This window comes from Amphibalanus amphitrite, unplaced genomic scaffold, assembly GCF_019059575.1.
Source record: "Amphibalanus amphitrite isolate SeventyFive unplaced genomic scaffold, NRLGWU_Aamphi_draft 001744F_arrow, whole genome shotgun sequence".
NCBI classification, from domain to species: Eukaryota; Metazoa; Arthropoda; class Thecostraca; order Balanomorpha; family Balanidae; genus Amphibalanus; species Amphibalanus amphitrite.
In genome coordinates, this window is record NW_024883237.1 from 1,150 (window position 1) to 21,465 (window position 20,316).

Sequence of the window (20,316 nt, forward strand, 5' to 3'; positions counted from 1 at the left end):
AATTCGATTCGGGTCGTCTGCCCCGCGCTAGGCGTTGTTCCTTTGTTTGCTCACCATTCTGCGTCTTGCCTTGCCTCACCCGATCCCTGTTTCGCTGCCGAGTGGCAAACTTCTGTAGTCTTTGTTACCGGCAGGCTGATTCTATCGTATTCGATATGATGAACTCCGTCACACGAACGTCTGAATGTCATTCTCCGTGTGAGGAGCGTCACGGACCATGCTGAAGCCGTGCTGTGACTGTTGTCACAGCCCTTGTGACACATGTGTCTGATGTTATGTCCCAGGTTCATCTGGGCGCCGGTGGGCCGGTCTATGGGCTTGAAGGCGATGCGCCCCAAGCGGGTCGCCTACAACGAACTCCTCGAAGACGCCTACCGGAAAAGCCGGAGAGTATCGCATAAACAGGTAACTAACTGCCGAGATATCTAGTTGTTCTAAGGCCGAATTACGCCCCCATGCCGGTTTTGACGACTGACGGACTACCAGACCGCTTGGTAGGTAGGGTCGAAGGGAACGGGAGGGCGAGATTGATGAAGTCGAAGTCTGAAGGGAGGTGATCTCACTGTAAAGGATTTCACCATCTCGTATCCGTCGTGTCATAGTTATGTACTATTTAATATGAAATCTTTGTTATTCAAGATGATGCAATATGTAATTCGGACTTTTTATCGACATAAATAATCAGTCGTTCGTGCTATTCGGAACTCCTTCAGAGACCAATAGCTGATAAGACTCGTGTAGACGCCGATAGCTTCAGCTACCCGGGCGCCGAGAACTCTAGCTAATTACCATCGCTCGTGTCTGCGTGACTGCAGGTGCGGCAGCTGGCGAAGGAGCTGGACTGGACGGAGCGCCAGGTGGACCGGTGGCTGCGGCTGAGGAAGCTGCAGGACTCGCCCAACAAGCTCACCCGCTTCACAGAGACCGGGTGAGTCGAACGTGCAGCTCATTCAGTGAGCTAATTATGAGATAACCGACCGGGTGTGTTCTGTCTGAGATGTCCGGTACTCGAGACTAACAGGACTCCGAGTGACACAAGATATTGGATAGGTTAAGTCTGTGCAGCGTCTGGCGAACCGAATAGAACTGACCGGCGAACACTGGACTGGGCGAGTCTGTCCAAGTGGATTTGTCCAGCAGTGCCTGGTCCTCGTGTGCTGCGATGTCCCCTGTGGTTTAGTGGGCTGATCGCTGACCTGGAAAGCTTTAATGGACTAGGTGTTTGGTGTCACGGGGCGCGAACGACATAATAGGTTCGGGAAGCATTCTGGATGGAAAACGACCATTGCAGTTGGTGCGCTCGAAAGCACCATTAAACAAAAGTCCGGTAAGTGCTCTTTGCAGTTTGGAATATCGTTCGACGCTTTCGCTGAGACTGGTAACTAATATAGCTCCTGCCGCGTTGCAGGCACGCACACATATCTCATTATGGATGACACTGTATAAAGGTAGACGAGGACAAAGCTTCATATTGTCACTGGGATCATAACATGGAATTAGCTCATCGATCCGCTATGATCCGGCTTATTTTCGGAGATAATGACGCAGAACCCGACGTCAGTATATACGCGCCGCTGCAACAAGGGCTGCTATTTTTGACGTGACTCATCTGAAAGCTCGGGCACATCGGCACAAAAAGTGCCGACGGACGCGGTGCGGCGTTCTTTAGTGCGGCGCTGAGCACGCATGTGTCCCGATTGCAAAGCGGTGAACCGGGAGCTCAATGCTAACCTATGACGTCATCAGAGGCATAGGAGCAGCTCGGGTTTATGGGAGAGCCGATGGCGCGGACTGAGACATTCCTGGCCTCATTCCTGGGTAGCGTCATTGCTCAGTGCCGCGGGCGGTCGCCTGGGCCGATGGGCAGCGGGAGGGGCGGTGCACGTGGTGGGGAGGGGAGGGGTCAACACTCAACAGCTGTTGCTGTGGGGATGGATGGGCGGACGGTAGTGGAGGGGGGGGGGGGGGGGGGCTCGCGCCGTGGTGTGACTGGTTGGCTGACACCCCGTCCTAACTCACCACTGTGTTAGACCGGCCTGATTCACTGGATACCCAGTGAGTCATTGTGAAGGGGTGTGGTCCGGTGGCGACGACAGCGCTGGGAGCTATCGTTATCGATTGCTGATGACAGAAGGGCATATTTATTAGTTACGTCAAGAGTGGAGCTAAACTGCACTGAAAATCAGCTCACGAACTACCTGCTGACCATGTGTTATATGGTTAAAAGGCGGACTTTCGGGACCCAACCCAAATTGCGCGTCGTCACTCCCGGCGTTCTTTGACCGTGCTGCCCGCTGTCACCGCCCCATACCATCGACCCCACCAGCTCGTACCGACCTCAGTACCCGCCGACTCGCCGTCAACCCTCTCCGCGTGCCGGCGGCGAGCAGTGCCTTCCTGCGCGTATCGGAAATCGACGGCCATCGAGCGGCGCCCGTCACGTGCTGGCTGCTGCGATGCGGTGCTGCGACACCGGCCGCCGGCCTGACCTAATCCAATCGAGTCCGGCTCGAGACCCAATAGTCGGCCGGATATGACTGACCCGCCTTAACTGAATTCAACCTGACCTGACCCGACCTGGCGACCGGCCTAATTTGACATAAGGTTCTGACTCGACCCAACCAATGCAACCTGAGCTGACCCGACCCAACCAAACCGAAGCTTCCATTCCATTTCATCCTGACCCACCGATAGCCCTACATTTTTCATCAGACTGCGTTCGACCGTATCCTCCGCTCCGTCCCTACACCTGAAGCACGAGGCTCTCGCGGCTGGCTCCGGAGCGGCAGTGACGTCACGATGGCACCACCGGCGGGCGGGCGGGCGCGGCCAACGCCCCCAGATCGATACGGGCGGACGCCCGAGAACGGTTTTCTGACGTCAGCGGCCGTGCCCCGGGGGCAGAGCGACAGAGTGACGGTCAGGAGAGAGGGGTGAATGGGTTGTGGGGGGGGGGAGAGGAAGGATGAGTGGATTGTGGTGGACTAGAGGGTTTGGGTGAATGACGCGGGTGAAGAGCAGAAGCAGAGGGGTCTAGTGGAGAGGGAGCGGGGAAGGGAGGGGGTACTGAGTAGAGGGCATGGGGTGGGGAAATAATCTGCTGATAATTGGCTGTTCGGGGCATCTGCTGGCGGCTGTAGCAGGTAGCTTCTCTTATCACAGAGGAGACGAATTAGGTAAGAATGGATTCTGCTAAATTGATGAGGTTGATGACATTTGATGGCACAATGAACAAAAGTGGTGCGGCTCATTATTATCCCTCGAGTATCGTGGATATTTAATATCAGCTTGTCCTTTTGCAGTATTTTTTTGTGCTACTGCAGTGTGTTCCTTTGAGGCTTGAGCTAGCCACCAATACACCCGTTTTATCGCTAGATATAATGACCGTCATATTTCATTCACTGTCCTTAGTGTGTGTACACAGTACACCATACAATCCAAAATAAGAACACCAGCCCATTACTGGACGGGCGGGTATGTCGCCAATGCACCGGTAGGTCGGTCGTAAGTTGGGTTGTGACGACCATCATGGCAGTCCCGAGTGCACCACTGTTTTTAGGTTACCATGCCGCCAAAGCGTAAGCGTGACAGCCAGTTCCGTTTACTGTAAAAAAGAAAACTGATAATGGAAACTTCACAAGTTAACCCGCGCCCGGCTGGGGGTCCTGGATTTCCACGCCCTGCTGGGGGGGGGGGGTGTTTGAACACCCCCCCTTGTAACTCGGCTCCTGGGCCACGTAGCGATACGCGGAAGGCGGCGTTCGAAAGAGCGTCAAAAATAATGACGAAATCACTTCGGTCATTTTTTTGGTCAGGTCAAAGGTCAGGTCACCAGAGGTCATTGAAGGCGAAATTTCGCCGATTTCCAGGTCGAATGTCGAAAATTTCCAAGAAGCCAACGCATAACTCGGGAACCAATAGAGCTACAGCGCCGCGGAAAAGCGCATTCGATAGCCCTATTAACGCCCTTTCTGAGTAATTCTCTCAGATTTGACCTAACGTCAACGGTTTTGCCTGCAGGGGGCAAAAACTGCAAAAATAGCCGATTTTTTTTTCGGAAACAGTTTTTCTGCAATAACTTTTGACCCAAGCTTTGTACGAGCTTACTTTTACCGGCATCGTGTTTCTCTCGTCAAGACGCATCGAATGAACTATAACTTGACCTTGAAAGGTCAACTTGAAAATTTGACCTCAGGTCAAGGTCATGACCTGACCGGAAATGGTCATGTTGCATATCAGTCGATCCGTATCGTCGAGCTGAACACATCTAAGGCGTTTTCATCGCTCTAGCATGCCTCTATCAAAAGTTATTTGCGAAAAACTGTTAGATACCATTCGTGACCTAAGATGACCTCAGGGCATAAACAAGGGTCACGGACACCATTTTCATGTTCTGTGTGTCTAAACCACTTGTAATTCGGTGTTTGGGAGTGTTTATAATGTCTTTCGTCCAAAAGAGTCGCATTTCAATTTTCTCCCATTGACTTATAATGGGGAGGTCGCGAAATTGACCTGACCTTAGGTCACCGATATCAAAATTCCGAGATATACATTTTATAGATACTGTTACCCTTATCAATCGCTGAAAGTTTCAAAGCGATCGGTCACTCGGTGTAGCTATGACAGACATTGAAACTTTTTATGAGGTGAGGTCACTTCAAGTGACCTGGTGACCTGACCTTGAATGACCTTGGTCTGAAATTTTCACAACATGTGTAGAATTGATGTATGATAAGGTGTACCAAAAACGGCGGCGCTCCGCGCCGCCGTTTTTGAGATATTCGTGAAAAACCACAAGGGGGGTGTTCAAACACCCCCCCCCCCAGCAGGGCGCGGGTTAAATACTGTACCGGTTGATGTGATAAACAATGCTACAAATAACTAATCTAAAATGAATACGATTTACCTGTTGTGACGAAGCGTCGCCTTCCAAATGCTATAGAACCAACACTTTTAACCAATCTCGTATCGACAAAATTGCATGCGACTCGGACCTAAAACCGGTCACATCGCCTGTGTAGTCGTCATGACTTCACCGAACTTGATGGTGGCCACACACGCATGCCAACCTGCCCGGAAGAAGTCATTTTAGAAGTGTCTCAATCGAAACTTTGATGGAGTGTGTGTATTCAAGAACCTTAGCACATACTTTTGCACTTGTGCACTCGTAGAAGTGCACGGACTTCTACGTGTCGTGCATGCCATGATGTACGCCGATATACCGGCATGCCAGTTCGACGCCGGCGTTACTGATACGGGTAGTCACACCACCCGGCTGGGCCAGGCACGTTTTGTGCAGCCACAGTGTATTTAAATAGTCCAGCCTATGGTGCTGCCTGTATGTGCGAAATGGGGAGGGTATGGAATGAGAGAAGAGAAATGGAATCTGGAAGGGTTGTGGTGTGGTGTGTTAGGGATGAGCGAGTAGTTTGGGCCAAGTTTTGATTGGACTATGGTAGAATCCTGACAGATGTATATTGTATGTAGTGCTATCGTATGACCACGTGTTTTTGCGATTTCCTAGTGTTTGGATGTTAGCTGCTGAACATAAATGTGGGAGGATGTTAAGTGTGCGGACTGCGGAGGAGCTGGAATGTCTTCCAGCTGAAGCACACTCCCAAGGTCCATGTCTGAACACATTTGCTGTTGGAACCTTGGTCTGTAACGCTTATTTCCCTTCATCGAAGCTTACTGACGTGTGTCTGCTGTATCTACAGGTGGCAGTTCACCTACTACCTGTTTATCTTCTGCTATGGCCTGCACACCCTCTGGGACAAGGCCTGGTTCTGGGAGATCCGCCACTGCTTCTACAACATGCCGTTCCACGTGAGTACCCGGCGCGGGCGCTTCTGGGACGCGATCGTGGAGATGCAGCACGCGCGGACTCCGTATGCAGTGTCACACGACGACACAGCCTAGTTTTGAATCCTCGTTGATATGCGTTCCGCTGATGAATGTATCGTCTTTCGTTTTAATCGCAGGTTGTAGTTTACGGTTGACAAGTCCCAGGTACAGGCACTCTTCGGACCTGTCCAAACCAAAAATTACGTGGTTTCTTCAGTGTCCTCTGATTTCGGCGCTGATGCCATATGAATGATGACAGCACTAGCGGTGGATCAGGCTTCGACCGTGAATGTAACAATGTTGCATATCGAAGCATTTCCTATCACAACTGTTTCTGAAATACCTGGTCGCGTAACTAGCAACCCACGTCACCTGTTGTTCCGATACTTATGTGGTCTGGCAATGTGCTACAAGAGTCGACAGACATTGCTTGGATCATCGATTATATCGTTTTTGGAACCTTGCTCCCATGATGAATAGGTAACAGGAATTTCCGGCTACTTAGCCGGTAGTCCGTCCATGCTTTCCCACCTGGCCCATACATTTTTAATGGAATCTTTCATAATATATGCTTTCATTAATGTGTATGCTCCAAGCGGGTCTGAGTTTATTTTGGGAGTGAGTCTACACGAGATACATGCGAAGGGAGATGCCTCCGTTTTTCAATGTCTCGTAGAATAATTCGAGGAATTGGTTCGTTGATAGGCTTCCGCATCCTCGTGAGGCATTGTGTCTACTGGCCCGCTCTCGCTGTACTCCCCCCGCTAAAGCTCCGATCATTTTGCGCGCTGGGAGCTATCCCCGTCCAGTGCACATGCCCGTCTACGGTTAGCCCTTCGGTCGGTCGGTCGGTCGGTCGGTCGGCGGGCGCCGGTCTGGGGTCGTCCGGTCGGCCGGCCGTGTGTGCCTTTACGGTTATGGAAACCAACCACGCCAACCCGGCACGCCACGCCCCCCCCCCCCCCTCACCCCGCCCGGCCGCCGGGGGGTGGGCGTGGCACGCCGAGGGAGGGGGAGGGGTCTGATGAGTCTGCAACTATAGTGTCATTTATCGGGGTTACGTTGATGTTTACGTGTTAGTTAATGTCACAAAATGTGGAGGCGTACATTTTGAATCCGTGTGAAACGGAATGTGTCGTAGATTCCTACCCGGCCATCATATTGCATCAAAAGGAGTAGTGCTGTTTATTCTCCTATCCCTTTTGCCCATTCCTGAATGGTATCGAGCGGCGGCGTCTATCGCCGAAGCCCGCGACAGCGTCCGTCACTGGTCATTGTCGACCGTTCGTCTGTCTGATCAATGCGCTATCGACCGAGTGGCACGCGCCCTGAATGGGGACCACTGAGGGCGTGAGCGCCATTCAGAATAGCCCGTCCTATTTGGCACGTGACTGGGAGTCATTGCGCTGTTTGCTCGACAGTTCCCGTGGCCGGCGCTCTGACCGGTCGGCGTGGGTGGGTCGCGTTCCGCGCTGACCGATCGGTTTCGTGCGTCTGTCGGGAATGTCTGTCGTGCCTGTTGGGTCGGCCGGCCGGCTCCGACGCCGGCCTGCGACCCGGGGGAGTGTGTCGTCGGAGTGTGTGTACCCGGTGGTGTGTGCCGTCCAGCGGCGCCTCGGGTCTGTTCGTGACTGGGTAGCTGGTTCGGTCCGAGGTGCGGGCCGGAACTGGCTGTGGAGGGCTGAGACGCTACTCGCTGACGTAGTTTACTGAGGTGTGGGGCACTGTGTGCCAGAATTCTGGGCAGGCGGTCCACCCATGAACAGCAATGCACTGTCTCAGCGCAATAACAGCGGACAGGGCGATCTGCTGACATGTGTGCTCTAGTTATACGACCGTCACTAAAGCTTGCATGGCGGCGCGACACACATAACAAGCCGTGGGCAGGTGTTACCGCACTTCGCTGACAGTGCAGCTCATCGCCCTCGCCAGCGGCGACATTCATTAGGGCGGCGCGTCTGCGCTAAATATGGAAGACACATGTGTATTTTCCGGCCAGTTCACCGAGCACTCCTAGAAGCTAAATGTAACCTTTGAATAATAAACCGTTATCAGTGACATGCTATGCATTTTGCACCGTGACATGCTGGTAATCCTTTGAGTTACGTTGTTTTATGACCAATTACGTTATGTTTCGTGTTATTTGAGGCATCTTCAAGCAAGATAATTATAATAAATGTGGAGAAATCAGTAATAGTTTTGCGCACAAACCGCATCACGTTATAATTTTTGCATCACTGTTTCTTCAAAACTAACAATCGATGGCAAGGTGTCGGCCTTCTACAAGTTATATTTAGCCGTTTCTATACATTAATTATCTTTTCATTCGACAATATGTTTCAAAACCAACCAACATTTATGGGATGCTCTGATAACCCTTTGCTTTCTTTCAGCCTATGGATAACGACGTGTGGTGGTACTACATGTTGTCGCTCAGCTTCTACTGGTCTATGACCCTGCGGCACTTCTTCGACGTCAAACATAAGGTACGGAAGAGATGGGGGCTTACCTGTTAACCCGCGAGTTGCTGGGGGGGGGGCGTTAAACGCCCCCACTTTTTTCGCCGGGCCATAGCATAAAAACGGCGCGCCGCAGGCGCGCCAAATTTTGGGTACCTGTAGGGAATTGATTGAAGTTTATTGTGACAAAGTTTCAAAAAAATCGGTCGGAAAATTTTTGAGATATCGAGGTTTTAGTGACGTCATGATTTCTGAGTTTTCGACCAAAAACGGCATATGCTCAAAAAATCATATAAAATCACAGAATAGACATACAGACATGCCGTAAACGCCATTAAACTGCCAAAACCATGATTAATCAAATGGCTATCTTCGATTATTGATTATCGTTCCGCATTTTCCATAATCTTGAACTGAATCTTGGCAATTTTTCGTGACTTCTTCACGACCATGATATATGCATTTCTTTAATTGAACTTTTTGAGCCAAACACGTACACATATGATAAAATGAATGTCACCATCGTGTTCTACGCCCCAAATTACCTATAAAACATGTGTCACAGGCTGCGAATATCAGTTTTGATTTTCGGGGATATGTGCGTACCCGGTTGACCTGACCTTGACCCTGACCTATGCTTGACTGACCCCTACATGGAGCTGACACTCTTGTAGGCCTTATATGATGAATTGTGCACCGTTTTAACAGAGTTTATGACGAGAGGCGCCCATTGCGAAGTCCAGAAGTCCATGCTACTGAAAGCCCGATTTCAGGTGTTTGACCTGACCTTGACCCGACCTGTGACCTCAAAATTCAACTTTAAAGTACTCATCTGAAGCGTCTCGTCGCGCTCTTTCGTTTGCCGCCTCGTGCGTTTCGCTGCGCCTATTGGTTCTCGAGTTATCGGCTGGGGGCGTTTAACGCCCCCCCCCCCAGCAAACGGTGGGTGGCGAAATACCCCAGCAACTGCCGGGTTAATCCGTAACACAATGTTCGGCTGTTTGCTTCAGATTCTGCCGCGGATGTACCTTAAGCTTTGGTCGTCGTCGCGTGGATGAAATGATAATGTGCAATGAATAACGTTATAACCCACGGTCGCCGTACGTGCATGCGGCTCAAAAATTGAATATATTTCGAGAGGTGGGAAGTGTATCTGTCGCTGTTGTGCCCGCGTTTGTTGTCTGGAACGCATGTAGCCAGGAGTTTGGGCCCGCCATAAACCACTATCCGCCGGCTATAAGAAGACTGTGTTTGCAAGCCTTTTCAGAAATGGTATTCACGTAATTATCTGCTAACGTTTGCGTTGATTTTTGTTTTCTCTTATGCCCTACTTATGTTTTTCTATAATACCTTTTGGTCGTCTTGGCATATCACTTTAACAAAGTGTGTCTTGTCTGTAGGACTTTTGGGAGATGCTGCTGCACCACCTGGTGACCATCAGCCTGCTGTCGTTCTCCTGGGCGTGCAACTTTACCAGGATCGGCACGCTGACGCTCATCGTACACGACATCTCTGATATCTTCCTGCTGGTTAGTTCTTCACAAAGTGCCACCCAGTCCCCCCCCCCCCCCCCCCCCCCAGAGCACTGACGGTACCGGCTCACACCGGACATAAGGCTCTGTTGGGCGGTCAGTGCTGGTTAAAGCTGGACAGAGCCGGCTCAGTCTCGTCGGTTTTAGTTTGTTGCTGAGTGGTGTGATTTAGTGTGGCTTCATACGCATTGTGAGTTTGTAGATCGAATGCAAAGCACCAAGCGAAATAGCACAAAAGTGAGCGATTTCACATCGCTCTATGTAGCTCTTCTCTAAAGAGTAACTTAATCTGACTTATTCTTGCAGTGCCCATGACGCATTGCCATAGGCGTAATTCAGTATCTAACTCAGTCCGGCGGCGTACTCGTCCAAAAATACCGGCTTTGTCTTCAGGTAATCTCGGTCTCATATGATTTATTCATTGGTCCTTGATAGCAAACTTTGCATCCATCTCATCTCAAACATCGAAAGCTGGCTTGAAACTCCTAAATTAGCTGTCCGTGAAAGCACTGACCACAGGATGTGATGTTCTACTTTGCTTTCCCACCTCGGGATGGTGCTGGGAGCTAAACTCGGGCACTTGATCTTTGAGGGGAATGCCTGATAAGTCGATCTATCTTTGAGTGGCTGTAACGTCTAGTTTACGAAGATAAACGCCTAGCATGACAATCGCTCTGTCGGCCGCTGCGCTCAACTCAGTAGGTGACACGAAACAGCAGTGTTCCCTCTGCCGGCTGACATAATCGGCCGTCGAAACAGGGGCAAAAATCTCTGTGACGTCGCCTTCACCAACAACCGAATGCAGTTTTTGCGACGGATAAAAACGCACACACTGATCGGCTTTTTGCTGTTCGAGACACCATTCAGCTATTCACAAGAAAGGATCCGCCTACCGTATTGACTAACAGCCGCTGCGTATATGGATTCTTTGTCACCGATTACATATTGAAGCACCCATAGTAGATGGGTATTGAATAGGACGTTCAAGATGTAGATTGATTACAGGGCTATTTCTGGATAATGACTGGTAGCCTGCACCTTGTGATTATGAAATAATAAGCGATAATTTCGTTCACAAATTCATTACATTGGTGGTCTGCGCTTGTCTGCCGGCCCTGTGACGTGACTAACTTTCAGTTATCAGGACAGAGTCTAGTCTGTATTGTGTATCACAGAAGTCTAAGTATCAGGTGCATCTTTCACAGCTGATCGACTGAATAACTGCTCATGCGATTGCGACGGGTAACTGCGCGTACCCTATAGCCCGGGTCACGACGCCACAACAGAACTCCCCTCCCCAATTCTGTCTGAGGGCCTCTGACGATCGGTATCTGCTCAGTGCAGAGTAGATGCTACAGAGTTATCTCCGGCCTCTTCAGATAGGCGACAATCTGTCCGCCCGGCCGCGCCACGGTGGAGAACTACTCGCTACTCGCAACCAGCGACGGGGGTTAGACCACGTGCCGCCCGTTCCCCGTCCCCGTGCTGCCTTGCCCGGCCCTTTGTCGTAGCTACATGAGGCGGAAATGAGCGCTCCGACGGCATGATCGTTCCAAATTATGGTAATCGCAGCGGACCGGGCGACAGCTGTGACTTGCCTCTATCACATGTGACGCCTTATGACGCGCTGGGACGCTGCTGCTATTTGTCGCGTAAATCATCCCACAGCTGACTGCTGTTTGGATGAGCGGCCGACTGTCGGGTCTTTTAGGGACACTTAAACCCTGACTGAGAGTGCACTATAATGGGAGAAGGTTGTTAGCGAGTGTCACTTACTGCCGGGTAATGGCCTGATAATAGGTGTCGATCGGATGTCTGGGTTGTTAGGAGCGCGGGTGACAGGGGGTGTGGGTGTCTACGTGATTCATAAGGCATGGCTGTGTTGTGGGAGACTGGATCCTCTCGTGATTGTTGCATGCTGAAGCTACCGTGTCTACGCTAATGGCACCTAGAACTGTCAACACTGTTTTGCATGGTTCTTGTGGGCGCATTTGTGGGGAGACACCTTAGGTCAGCTGGTCTCATGACTAGATGAAAAGGCCGATGCTGCTATAAGGGAGTGTGATAGCTCCCACTCTCACCCTGTTTCAATGGGCACAAATCAGAGGCGATTCATTTTTGATTCGGCGCCTTGGATGGTTTCTGCAAGAGGTAGACAGCTTGATGAATCTTCCTAGACTGGAGAATTCGTTCGCCGGGCTCTCTGGCTCCTTGCCACCCCCGACTCTGACCGGACCAATGTGACCTGAGGTGAACTATTTGCTGATCACATCAGACCGGAAGGGGCTGGGGCACCCCCCTCTTCCCTTCTGGGTCTGGGCCGACGGGATACAGCGTCTGCAAAACCCGGGAGATGTGGGGTTGTAGGGAACGGCATAGCGTGTCTCTGGCTGGGGCGATGAAACTCTGTGAACTTGGGAGGGAGGGGTGGAGAGGCGGGGCAGCACTCAGTGGCACTGCAGTCAGAGTGTGATCTTTAGGCATCTGGGGAGATGGTGTCGACAACCGTTATCTGTGCAGGGACGGATAAAGTCTTATTTTGGGCAGATATCAGTTGAGAGAACATTCCAGGATGTGGGATAGGAATTGAGGGAAGATTTTGCTGAAAATGCGTTCGCTTCATACCAATCTGAGGTATGAAGGAAGGTTTCTTGTCAGAAAGGAAGGCAAGAAAATGTGTTCTAGGTATTACAGACCCGAAGTAAGTGTGAGGTGACAGATAGGGATATAAAGTTGTCTGTGATTGTCGAATCGCTGGAAAATGTTCCGTCCAGAAAGGTCTGTGCAGTGTGCAGTGCATAGAACAGGCGCTAGTGTCCGTATCGGCCCTTCCCTCACCAGTGCAACCACACGTGAGCTGGCCACCGTGGCTGTCCCGACCAGCAGCGTAGTATTGTGCGCCTTTCGCCCTCACCATCCCCTTCTACTTTGCCATCATTCCCACCCCTTATCGCGATAAGCCTCATTCTTACTCAGTCGCCCCCTGCATCCGCTGTCGACAGGGCGCCAAGATGTTCAAGTACCTGCAGCTGCAGATGCTGTGTGACGTCACGTTTGCCGTGTTCGTGCTCATCTGGATAGTCACCCGTCTGGGCATTTACCCGGGCTGGATCCTGTACAGGTAGGGCACCGCCTCCGCCCCCGCCCCTGCCGCCGCAGTCGTCATACTGCTTCCCAGCTCCGCAGCCGCTGTGTCTGTCTGTCTGTCTGTCTGTCTGTGTTTCTCTTTCTGTAGCTCTGTCAGCTCCCGTTTCTTTTTCTAAATATTGATAGGAATTAAGCGGCGTCGGCTTTGCATGTGCCGTGACCCGTGACCAGGTCAAGGTCGTAGGTCAAGGTCATGATCGGTGCTGGGCTGCACGTTTGATTAGAAACTAGGCGCTGAGTTCACTTGATATTTTTGTTGGTGGCTGGTCACGTGACACTGTGGTGATTAGCAGTGGTTGGTCACGTGATACCTGTGTCGATTGATGGTGGGTTGTCCCGCGGTGTGATAACTGTGAACATGACACCATGTTATTCATGGTTGTGAAGCTCTTAATAGTTTTCGGTGCCCTTTGGCCGCTGTTATCGTGTTTCAGTGTGTATTCTTTTACCTCTTTTAGTCGAGCAGGCATGATAATTTTTTGACGTTCTTCATTAGATGTGGGTTATTTTTTCTTCAATGTCATTAAGTGGAATGGTTCACCTTCCGGTTCTTCCTGACACCTTAGGTGCCTTGCATAGCAACTAACCTCTGTGCAAATACATGGCATTGCAACTTCTAACTACATATTTTTCACATGCATCACTGAAACGTGAGTCATTTTTCATGGCATATTGGTTTCTATCAATCACATTTTTTATTGTCTTCCAGTCTTGGCATTCGTTTTCGTGGGGGAAACAAGCGTCACTTCGTATATTTTTGCAAAAAAAGCATGGGATGCGGTAGTGGTGTTGAAAAAAAATAGAATTGGCTGTGGTAGGTTGTGTGGAGTGTTGACATTTACAAAATGCTTACGAAGTAAATCCTTTGGACTCTGTTGTGTCAGCGACTGTGGTGTCGTGCCATGTGTAGTGTCCATAGTTGTCTGTGTCTTCAGCTGTGTAATCAGGGTCAGTGATCGAGGGTGGGGTGTATTTTACGGTTCGATGCAGAGTCATTGGTCTGACTTGAGGGTTGTTCACGCGTCGTGGTCTCGTGTGCACTTGTCTGTGTCTATGCGTTTGTGCGTGGGTGTTCTGAGACAGAGACTGCACTGTGCTAGAGGCGTGTTTGTGTTGGGCTGGTGACGGTGACTGGAGTGTGCACTGTGCTCGAGGCGGAGGACTGGCAAGCGCATGCCGCCGCGGGCGGGGACCAAACCCCCGGCCCACCGCGCTGGCGGCTCCGGCCGACCGGGCCCGTACCGGCCGCATGGGGCGGCAGTGGCTGCACGCGCGCCGGGGCCCGGCCCGCGGCCAGACGCCACCGGTCATACATGTGCCTGTCGCCGCGAATGTCTGACTGTTACACCGTCTAGACATATGCGGAGCCTGGTCGTAAGGCCCTCCGCCCGATTGTTCGCGCGCGTATTGCACTCAGCATTTCGCACTCTGCCTGTCTGTAGACTAGTGTTTGGTTGAGTTTGTTTTGTTGAGGCTGTTTTTCAGAACGGTCGCGTGTTCGATCACGCGCCAGCTGACAGCACGGCTGGCCCGGCCTGCTGGCGCCCTGCTGTGACCTGCTGACCTGACCTGACCCAGCCCGACCCGACCCGACCCGACCTGTCCCGTCCTGCCTCGTCCTGCCTGCCTGCCGCGCTGGCTGACGCCGCCTTTCTCGTGCGGGGCACTGGCTGGGGAGTGGGTCCTGCACTGGGGTCGTTTGGTGAGTCCCCTGAGGTCCCCGGAGGTCACTGGAGGTCACTGGATGTCACTCGAAGGTCGTCGGAGCACAGATCAGTCCAGTCATTATTTCCGCGGCACTGTCTCACTGCTTGGTTCGGGCGGAGGTAACGCGTCGCTCGCAGGTACTAATCTATACTGCCCCGGGCGGGGGTTTCAACCCGCCTGGCGTTGGGTGTCGCGTCGAAACGTCCTTTGTGAACCACGATACCTGCATCCTTCTGCTCTTTCTCGTAACGCAGCCAACTTTCGGGCCACCGTTTTGAAATGAGATGTAAGATCATTAAGGCTTATTTAACCATTTGAATAAAAGGCATTTCCCGGACTCGACGCTGGCTGTGGGCTTCAGGATGTCGCTAAAAGGGTTTTCTTCCCCATTTTTACATGACTATGTGGTTGATTCAGGTCTTCATGTTCCCATAAATGGCTCGTTTTGAGAAGCCTGCAATCCCTAGGTTTTTTGCAGATGTCTTGAAAAGTTTGTTTTTCAAAATGCTTCGATTGTTATCAACCTTGGTACTTGCGTATCTTCGTCGCGAAGTCGAAACGAATTTTTCTATTTCCATACGGAGACCTGACTCAGCACTAGTTGCTTTTGTAAAGATGATAACCCTTTAACTTTGCGATCCGCAAGTCAACTTCCCTTGATGTTATCCAAATAATAATCAGGCTTTCTGTTAACTTTGGGCGCATTTCTGGTAACGCTAGATTGAGGTAAGTACAGCCTATTAGGTAAGTCCGGGCGCTACCTTTCTGCCCCTCGGGTGTCTTTGCGTCCACATATTGCACCAGCGAAGGGCGGCGCAGCAGTAATCTAAGTACGGCTGGCTGGGCAGGCAGGAGAGGCAGGCGGGGTCGGCTCGGGGTCTTGTCGGGGTCAGGTCGGGGTCGGGGTCACAGCGGCGCGCGCGCGCCGGCGGCCGCCGCCCGGCTGACGGCCGGCCGGCCGGCTGCGGCGCCTCTTTCTCTCTGTCTCCAGCACGTACCTGTTCGATGAGCCCCCCACGTGTGCACTGTTGCCGACCGGCCTCCCCATCCTGAGTGCCCCCGAACGGTGAGTAGCGCCGCCGAGCCGCCCGCGAGCGCCGGCCGCCCCTCGCCCGCCGCACCGACCGGCGCTCTTCTTCCTCTGGCTCTCTCTATCTCTCTCTTAGTCTGGCTGTCCGTCCGTCTGCCCGTCCGTCTGTCTGTCGCTCTGCCCTCTGTCTTACGCTATTCCACTGGCGTCTCCGGGTCGGCCGCGACTGCCGGTGTCTGGCTCGGGGCGCGGTTTGTGCGCGTGCGGTGGCACCCGTCATGTAACTGTCTGCCTGGTGGCTGGGCCCACTAACCACACGCTGCTGCCGCCGTCCCCTCACAGACTCTGACCCTGCCCGGGGACTCACTGCGCCCCGCCTCTGATGTCAGCAGCGCAGGCAGTGACGCTGAAATGAAACTGAACTCTGAATGAGGGTCTTTGGACGAGTAAACCGAACGGGAGAGCCGGTCTTTGGCTTGCCCAACAAAATGTGCGATAAGTGGCGTAGCCTGGGACCAAAGGCTCGCAAAGAAGGTCCGTTCTCTCTTAGAACAATTTGGAACTTATTCTTAGCTGTGGGGCAGCAAACTTTAAAAGCCGCTGTAGGCCTCCAGCCTTCCCAAATGATAATGCATGCAGGCGGGTTCTGTAATAAAATGTAAGACTGGAGGGGATTGTCAAATTTTGTTTTGTCGCATTCCTTGTTCATGGGATAACAAAATTGGGGGACCAGAGCCTTACGGTGCTTGCTCCTGCCTTCTGGCCGTGCACCCTATCCGTTTCCGCTCCTGCCTAACTGGACCGGATAGTCAGTGCGGCCGCGGCTGGAACGCCCTCTGTCGGGGTATGGGGCGCCCTGGGTCGGGTCCTCTGGTGGGGTGGTGCCCCGAAGGCGGCCTCAGCCCGGCCCGGCCTGTCCCACCCCGTCCTTTCAGTCCTCGCCACACCACATCAGCCCCTCGTCCGTCCGTTTTTCAGACTGGTGGGCCGGCGGCGGCCGAGCCGGCAGTGGCCGCCCCTCCCGCGGCTCTGTCTCTCTCTCGCGCTCTCTCCTCTCTCTGTCTATGCCCTCCCCGTCTGCTCATGGACGCGGTGCTGGTCATGACACAACATGGGCTCGATGCTGCTGTCTCACCTGGACACGCTAACGCCTCGGAGACAGGGGACGGCGCCTCTGCCCTTCCTCCCGGCTAACCCACTCACAGAGACTCGCTGTGTGCGTGTGTGCGTGCGTTTGGCGGTGTGCGCGTGTGATCTACTACACTGCACAGCCCCCTCTAACCTACAGACTTGCCTATCTCAGGCTGGGTGATGCGTGGCGTTGTCAGTCTTAACTCTAGAAATGTGATGCTAGAAATGTAATGACTAATGAGCGTTTCAGTTCCATGCAGGCCATGCAGTGTCAGACATGGTTGGCTGGTAGACCGTATAAATAGTCAGCCCTTGCTCCTGTTAGATTGATAAAGTTGCCAGCCACTTGCTCGCTCGTGGGTTTGTCATGCCTTAATTTTGTTCGTTGTCATGCTTCTGTGTTTGAAGACGCTGACAACTCTCAAACGCAAGCTATTGGTGCTCATTGGAAACATTTCAATCAGACGGCTTCAAAGAGTTGTCAATGATGCCGGATAACCGTGTTTGCCAAGGTCCGGTTACTATAGAAACCAGCTGCAATTTGCTGTAGTTGCCGTCAACATTGAAACACCAAACAGGATCCAAATTTTCGCCGATTTCGTCTGTTATCATTGCAGAGAAGGAAATCATGTGCAGCGGGTTTCTGCAACTGAAATTTTTATGGTAACACTTTACATCAAAGCAAACTAAGCGTCCTAACGCGATCATGTAAAAATGCGTGTCACAAATTTGCTAAGCTATGTGTATGAATTACGCTGTCGTTGATAACTAAACCTACATTTCACAAACTGTGGAGCCATTTCTAGCTTTTAGCTATGTTGTAAAAGACAATTGTACTGCTACCGCTTTACAGGAAGCTACCGTCTTTATCTAACCATTAGCTTATGCCTTATTGGAGGACACGATCATCTGTGTACGAGTACTACGCTACACTAAGAATTTAACTGCGCCATCCTCATCATCACAATATTGCTTGATACTTGATACTACTATTGCTTGATAGTATATCACAATTCACATGTATATTTTAAAATGTACATATTGCCGCCCTCGTATGCCTTTGCTATTTTGTATTATATGCTCTTTCACCCCATACCTGTAATGAACCTAATCCACCTGACCTTAGTTCCGTGTCCGAACCTCGGTTTCGTCGCATATTCATTTTTCACATTTCCTTCATCCCCCTTCCCTATACCTATGTGCCCTGTCTCTTCTCTTCCGCGCCCTCCTTCCTATTTCATTGCCTGTTTAGTACCTATCATTACTAGCATATGCTCATGTTTGCCCTACCCTCTGTCTTTTACCCGAAACTTTGTTTCATCTTTTGTCCTTTCCGTTCTGCGATGCCACCTGCGCTCCTGACGAGGGATAGCCAATCCGTCTGGTTTGGGAACACTGACTGCATCGTGCGTTTAGAGGTTCTCGTATCCTTGCTTTCGTTTTTTTCCGTTCTCTTGTCTTTTTCTTTGTTAACCTGATCCATGTTTAAAGAAATGAACATAAATTGTTTTGACCAGAGCTGTTTTGTTAATCATTTGATTTTCAGTTTGTAGTTCAATATTTTAGCCGTGACAAGGCTTAGGTGTTTTTTTTTTTGCATTAAAATATCGGTGTCAAGTTCGGTTTTTCGGTTTCGTTACACGCTCTGTGTTAGTGTCTATGTCTGTCAGTAGCCTAGACGCATTTCTCTTCCGTGTCCAAATACCGGCAGTGGTATGGCGCCCTGGCTGGGCCATCTGGCCGCGGACGCCGCAGCTCGACCTTGTCATGTCACATATGACAGTGTGTCTGCGTGCCATCCACAGTACCACCATCGACGCCACCTACATCGTCGAGTTCTTCCCGGCCTACTACATCTTCAACAGCATGCTGATAGGCCTGCTGGTGCTGCACTGTATCTGGACCTACTACATCCTGCTGATGGCCTACCAGGCCCTCAGTGCCGGACAGGTAGGGTCTCTGCGCTGCAGGGGGAGGCGGGGCACGACAGGGGTTGGGAGGGTCCTGAATGGGAGTCTATATGGGAGTGGCACTGTGTGGGTATTGGGCGACTGTGTAGGCTCATTCGCCGATGGCGACCGATAGTCGGTGTTGAAAAGATGCGGGTGGCGGTTTTAAAGGTTGTAAAATCAGCAATAGCTCTGATGTGAGTTGTTGGCTGTTGACAAGACTTGCACCCGCGTACTCAGCTTTCCAATAGTACGTAGCGTATAAGTTAGTTTGTTGCACCTCAGTGCAATTTGCACAACTGACCCGAATATCATCGTTTCGAAGTCCGGAGTATTTGCGTTCAGTGCCCTGAGACCCCAGTCCGCCTGTTCCCGATCTCTAACGACTCCCCGCTATCGTCGGCTTGTTCACAGATCCAGGGCGACTCCCGAAGCGACTCCAGTGAGGAGGTCAGCAGCAGCAGCGAGGAGAACGCTCTGCCCAACTCTACCCCGGCCACCAACGGAGTCTCCAAGCCCGCGGCGGCCGGCGACGGTGGCGCCGCTACCGCCGTAGCGGCCGGCGGAGACAACTAGCGGCCGCCGGCTCATCACTCCGACTGGAAATCAAACCTGACTGCCGACGCCGGCGTTCTCTCTCGTGTTTATCCGTGTGCGGGTGGGGGCGGGGTGTGTACTGTGGGCGTCTGTGATGTGCTTAGTAACGTGATACGGTGGTGTGGCGGGCAGGGCGCCGGACCCGGCCACTGCTCGATCCAGGTACGACGGGTGTTAGTTTGCCACCGGGCCCAACAGTCAGTATAGGTGTGTGCGTGTGTCGCGCCAGGAAAACGTGAGAAAACGTGATTGATACTCGCGGCGAAATAGGGCCGCCGCCGCTGTTCCAACGACCCGCGCCGCGCGAAGAGAAATGTTTTATCCACTGACCGCAATCCATGTGTACAAATTACTCATAATTTTGTTTAGTCCGCGATCACTGGCCGGTTGATTGGCGGATTTCGCAGCGCATGAAAGGAGCGGTCTTGTGATGGAATGGTCGCTGAAACCCAGGAAGCTCTGTCGGTGGCATTCTAGAGCCGCGGAACCCGTGTCGTTTTCCATAACGGGCGTGCCCGACTAGGACAAGAGGCTTATTGCTGGGGCAGCTCGACCACTGTCTGTTCTCCCATTGCCACTTCAGTCTCGTTCCAACCGCACTCACTGGGTGAGTCCATCTTACAGCGCGAGGAGGTCATGTCTGGCCGAGTCGTGGCTAAGGGAAGGTGCTGCGCGATTTATCAGACATCGGGCTCCGCCCCAACATTCCAGAACCACTGCGGGGCTGCCGGTGGACAGAGGCCGTGGTCGCGACAGGTACGAACTGTGGGAGCCGGCTGCTGTGGGGGTTATAGCGGGTCCGGCGCGGGTCAGCCGGCGCACGGCCGGGCCCAGTCCTTAATTATGTGTGTCATAATGCCTTTATGCTGATCCTTGTTAATATAGGTTGTCTGAACTGTGGACCTGGTTTGTTAGCGAAG

At 52.1% G+C, this 20,316-nt stretch overlaps 1 protein-coding gene across 2 annotated transcripts; it reads left to right on the forward strand.

The window, feature by feature from the left end:
• The first annotated feature begins 283 nt into the window (after positions 1-283).
• LOC122374942 (ceramide synthase 6-like) lies at positions 284-20,296 on the forward strand. 2 transcript variants are annotated; one of them, XM_043354019.1, is made up of 9 exons: positions 288-405; positions 816-928; positions 5,718-5,826; positions 8,238-8,330; positions 9,704-9,832; positions 12,838-12,956; positions 15,681-15,755; positions 18,656-18,800; positions 19,214-20,296. In XM_043354019.1, exons 1-9 carry the CDS (start codon positions 313-315, stop codon positions 19,373-19,375), a joined length of 1,038 nt encoding a protein of 345 aa, XP_043209954.1. In that variant the 5' UTR covers positions 288-312; the 3' UTR covers positions 19,376-20,296. The 2 variants fall into 2 exon arrangements, with proteins under 2 accessions (XP_043209955.1, XP_043209954.1); XM_043354020.1 differs by lacking the exon at positions 15,681-15,755 and having other exon boundaries at positions 284-405.
• Positions 20,297-20,316: the final 20 nt, after the last annotated feature.

Bases quoted from the DNA above. Each gene is read 5' to 3' on its own strand.
- LOC122374942 (XM_043354019.1), top strand. From the start codon at position 313: ATGGGCTTGAAGGCGATGCGCCCCAAGCGGGTCGCCTACAACGAACTC. The intron at 8,331-9,703 runs GTACGGAAGAGA...TCTTGTCTGTAG, and splicing joins TCTTCGACGTCAAACATAAG to GACTTTTGGGAGATGCTGCT. The intron at 12,957-15,680 runs GTAGGGCACCGC...CTCTGTCTCCAG, and splicing joins CCGGGCTGGATCCTGTACAG to CACGTACCTGTTCGATGAGC.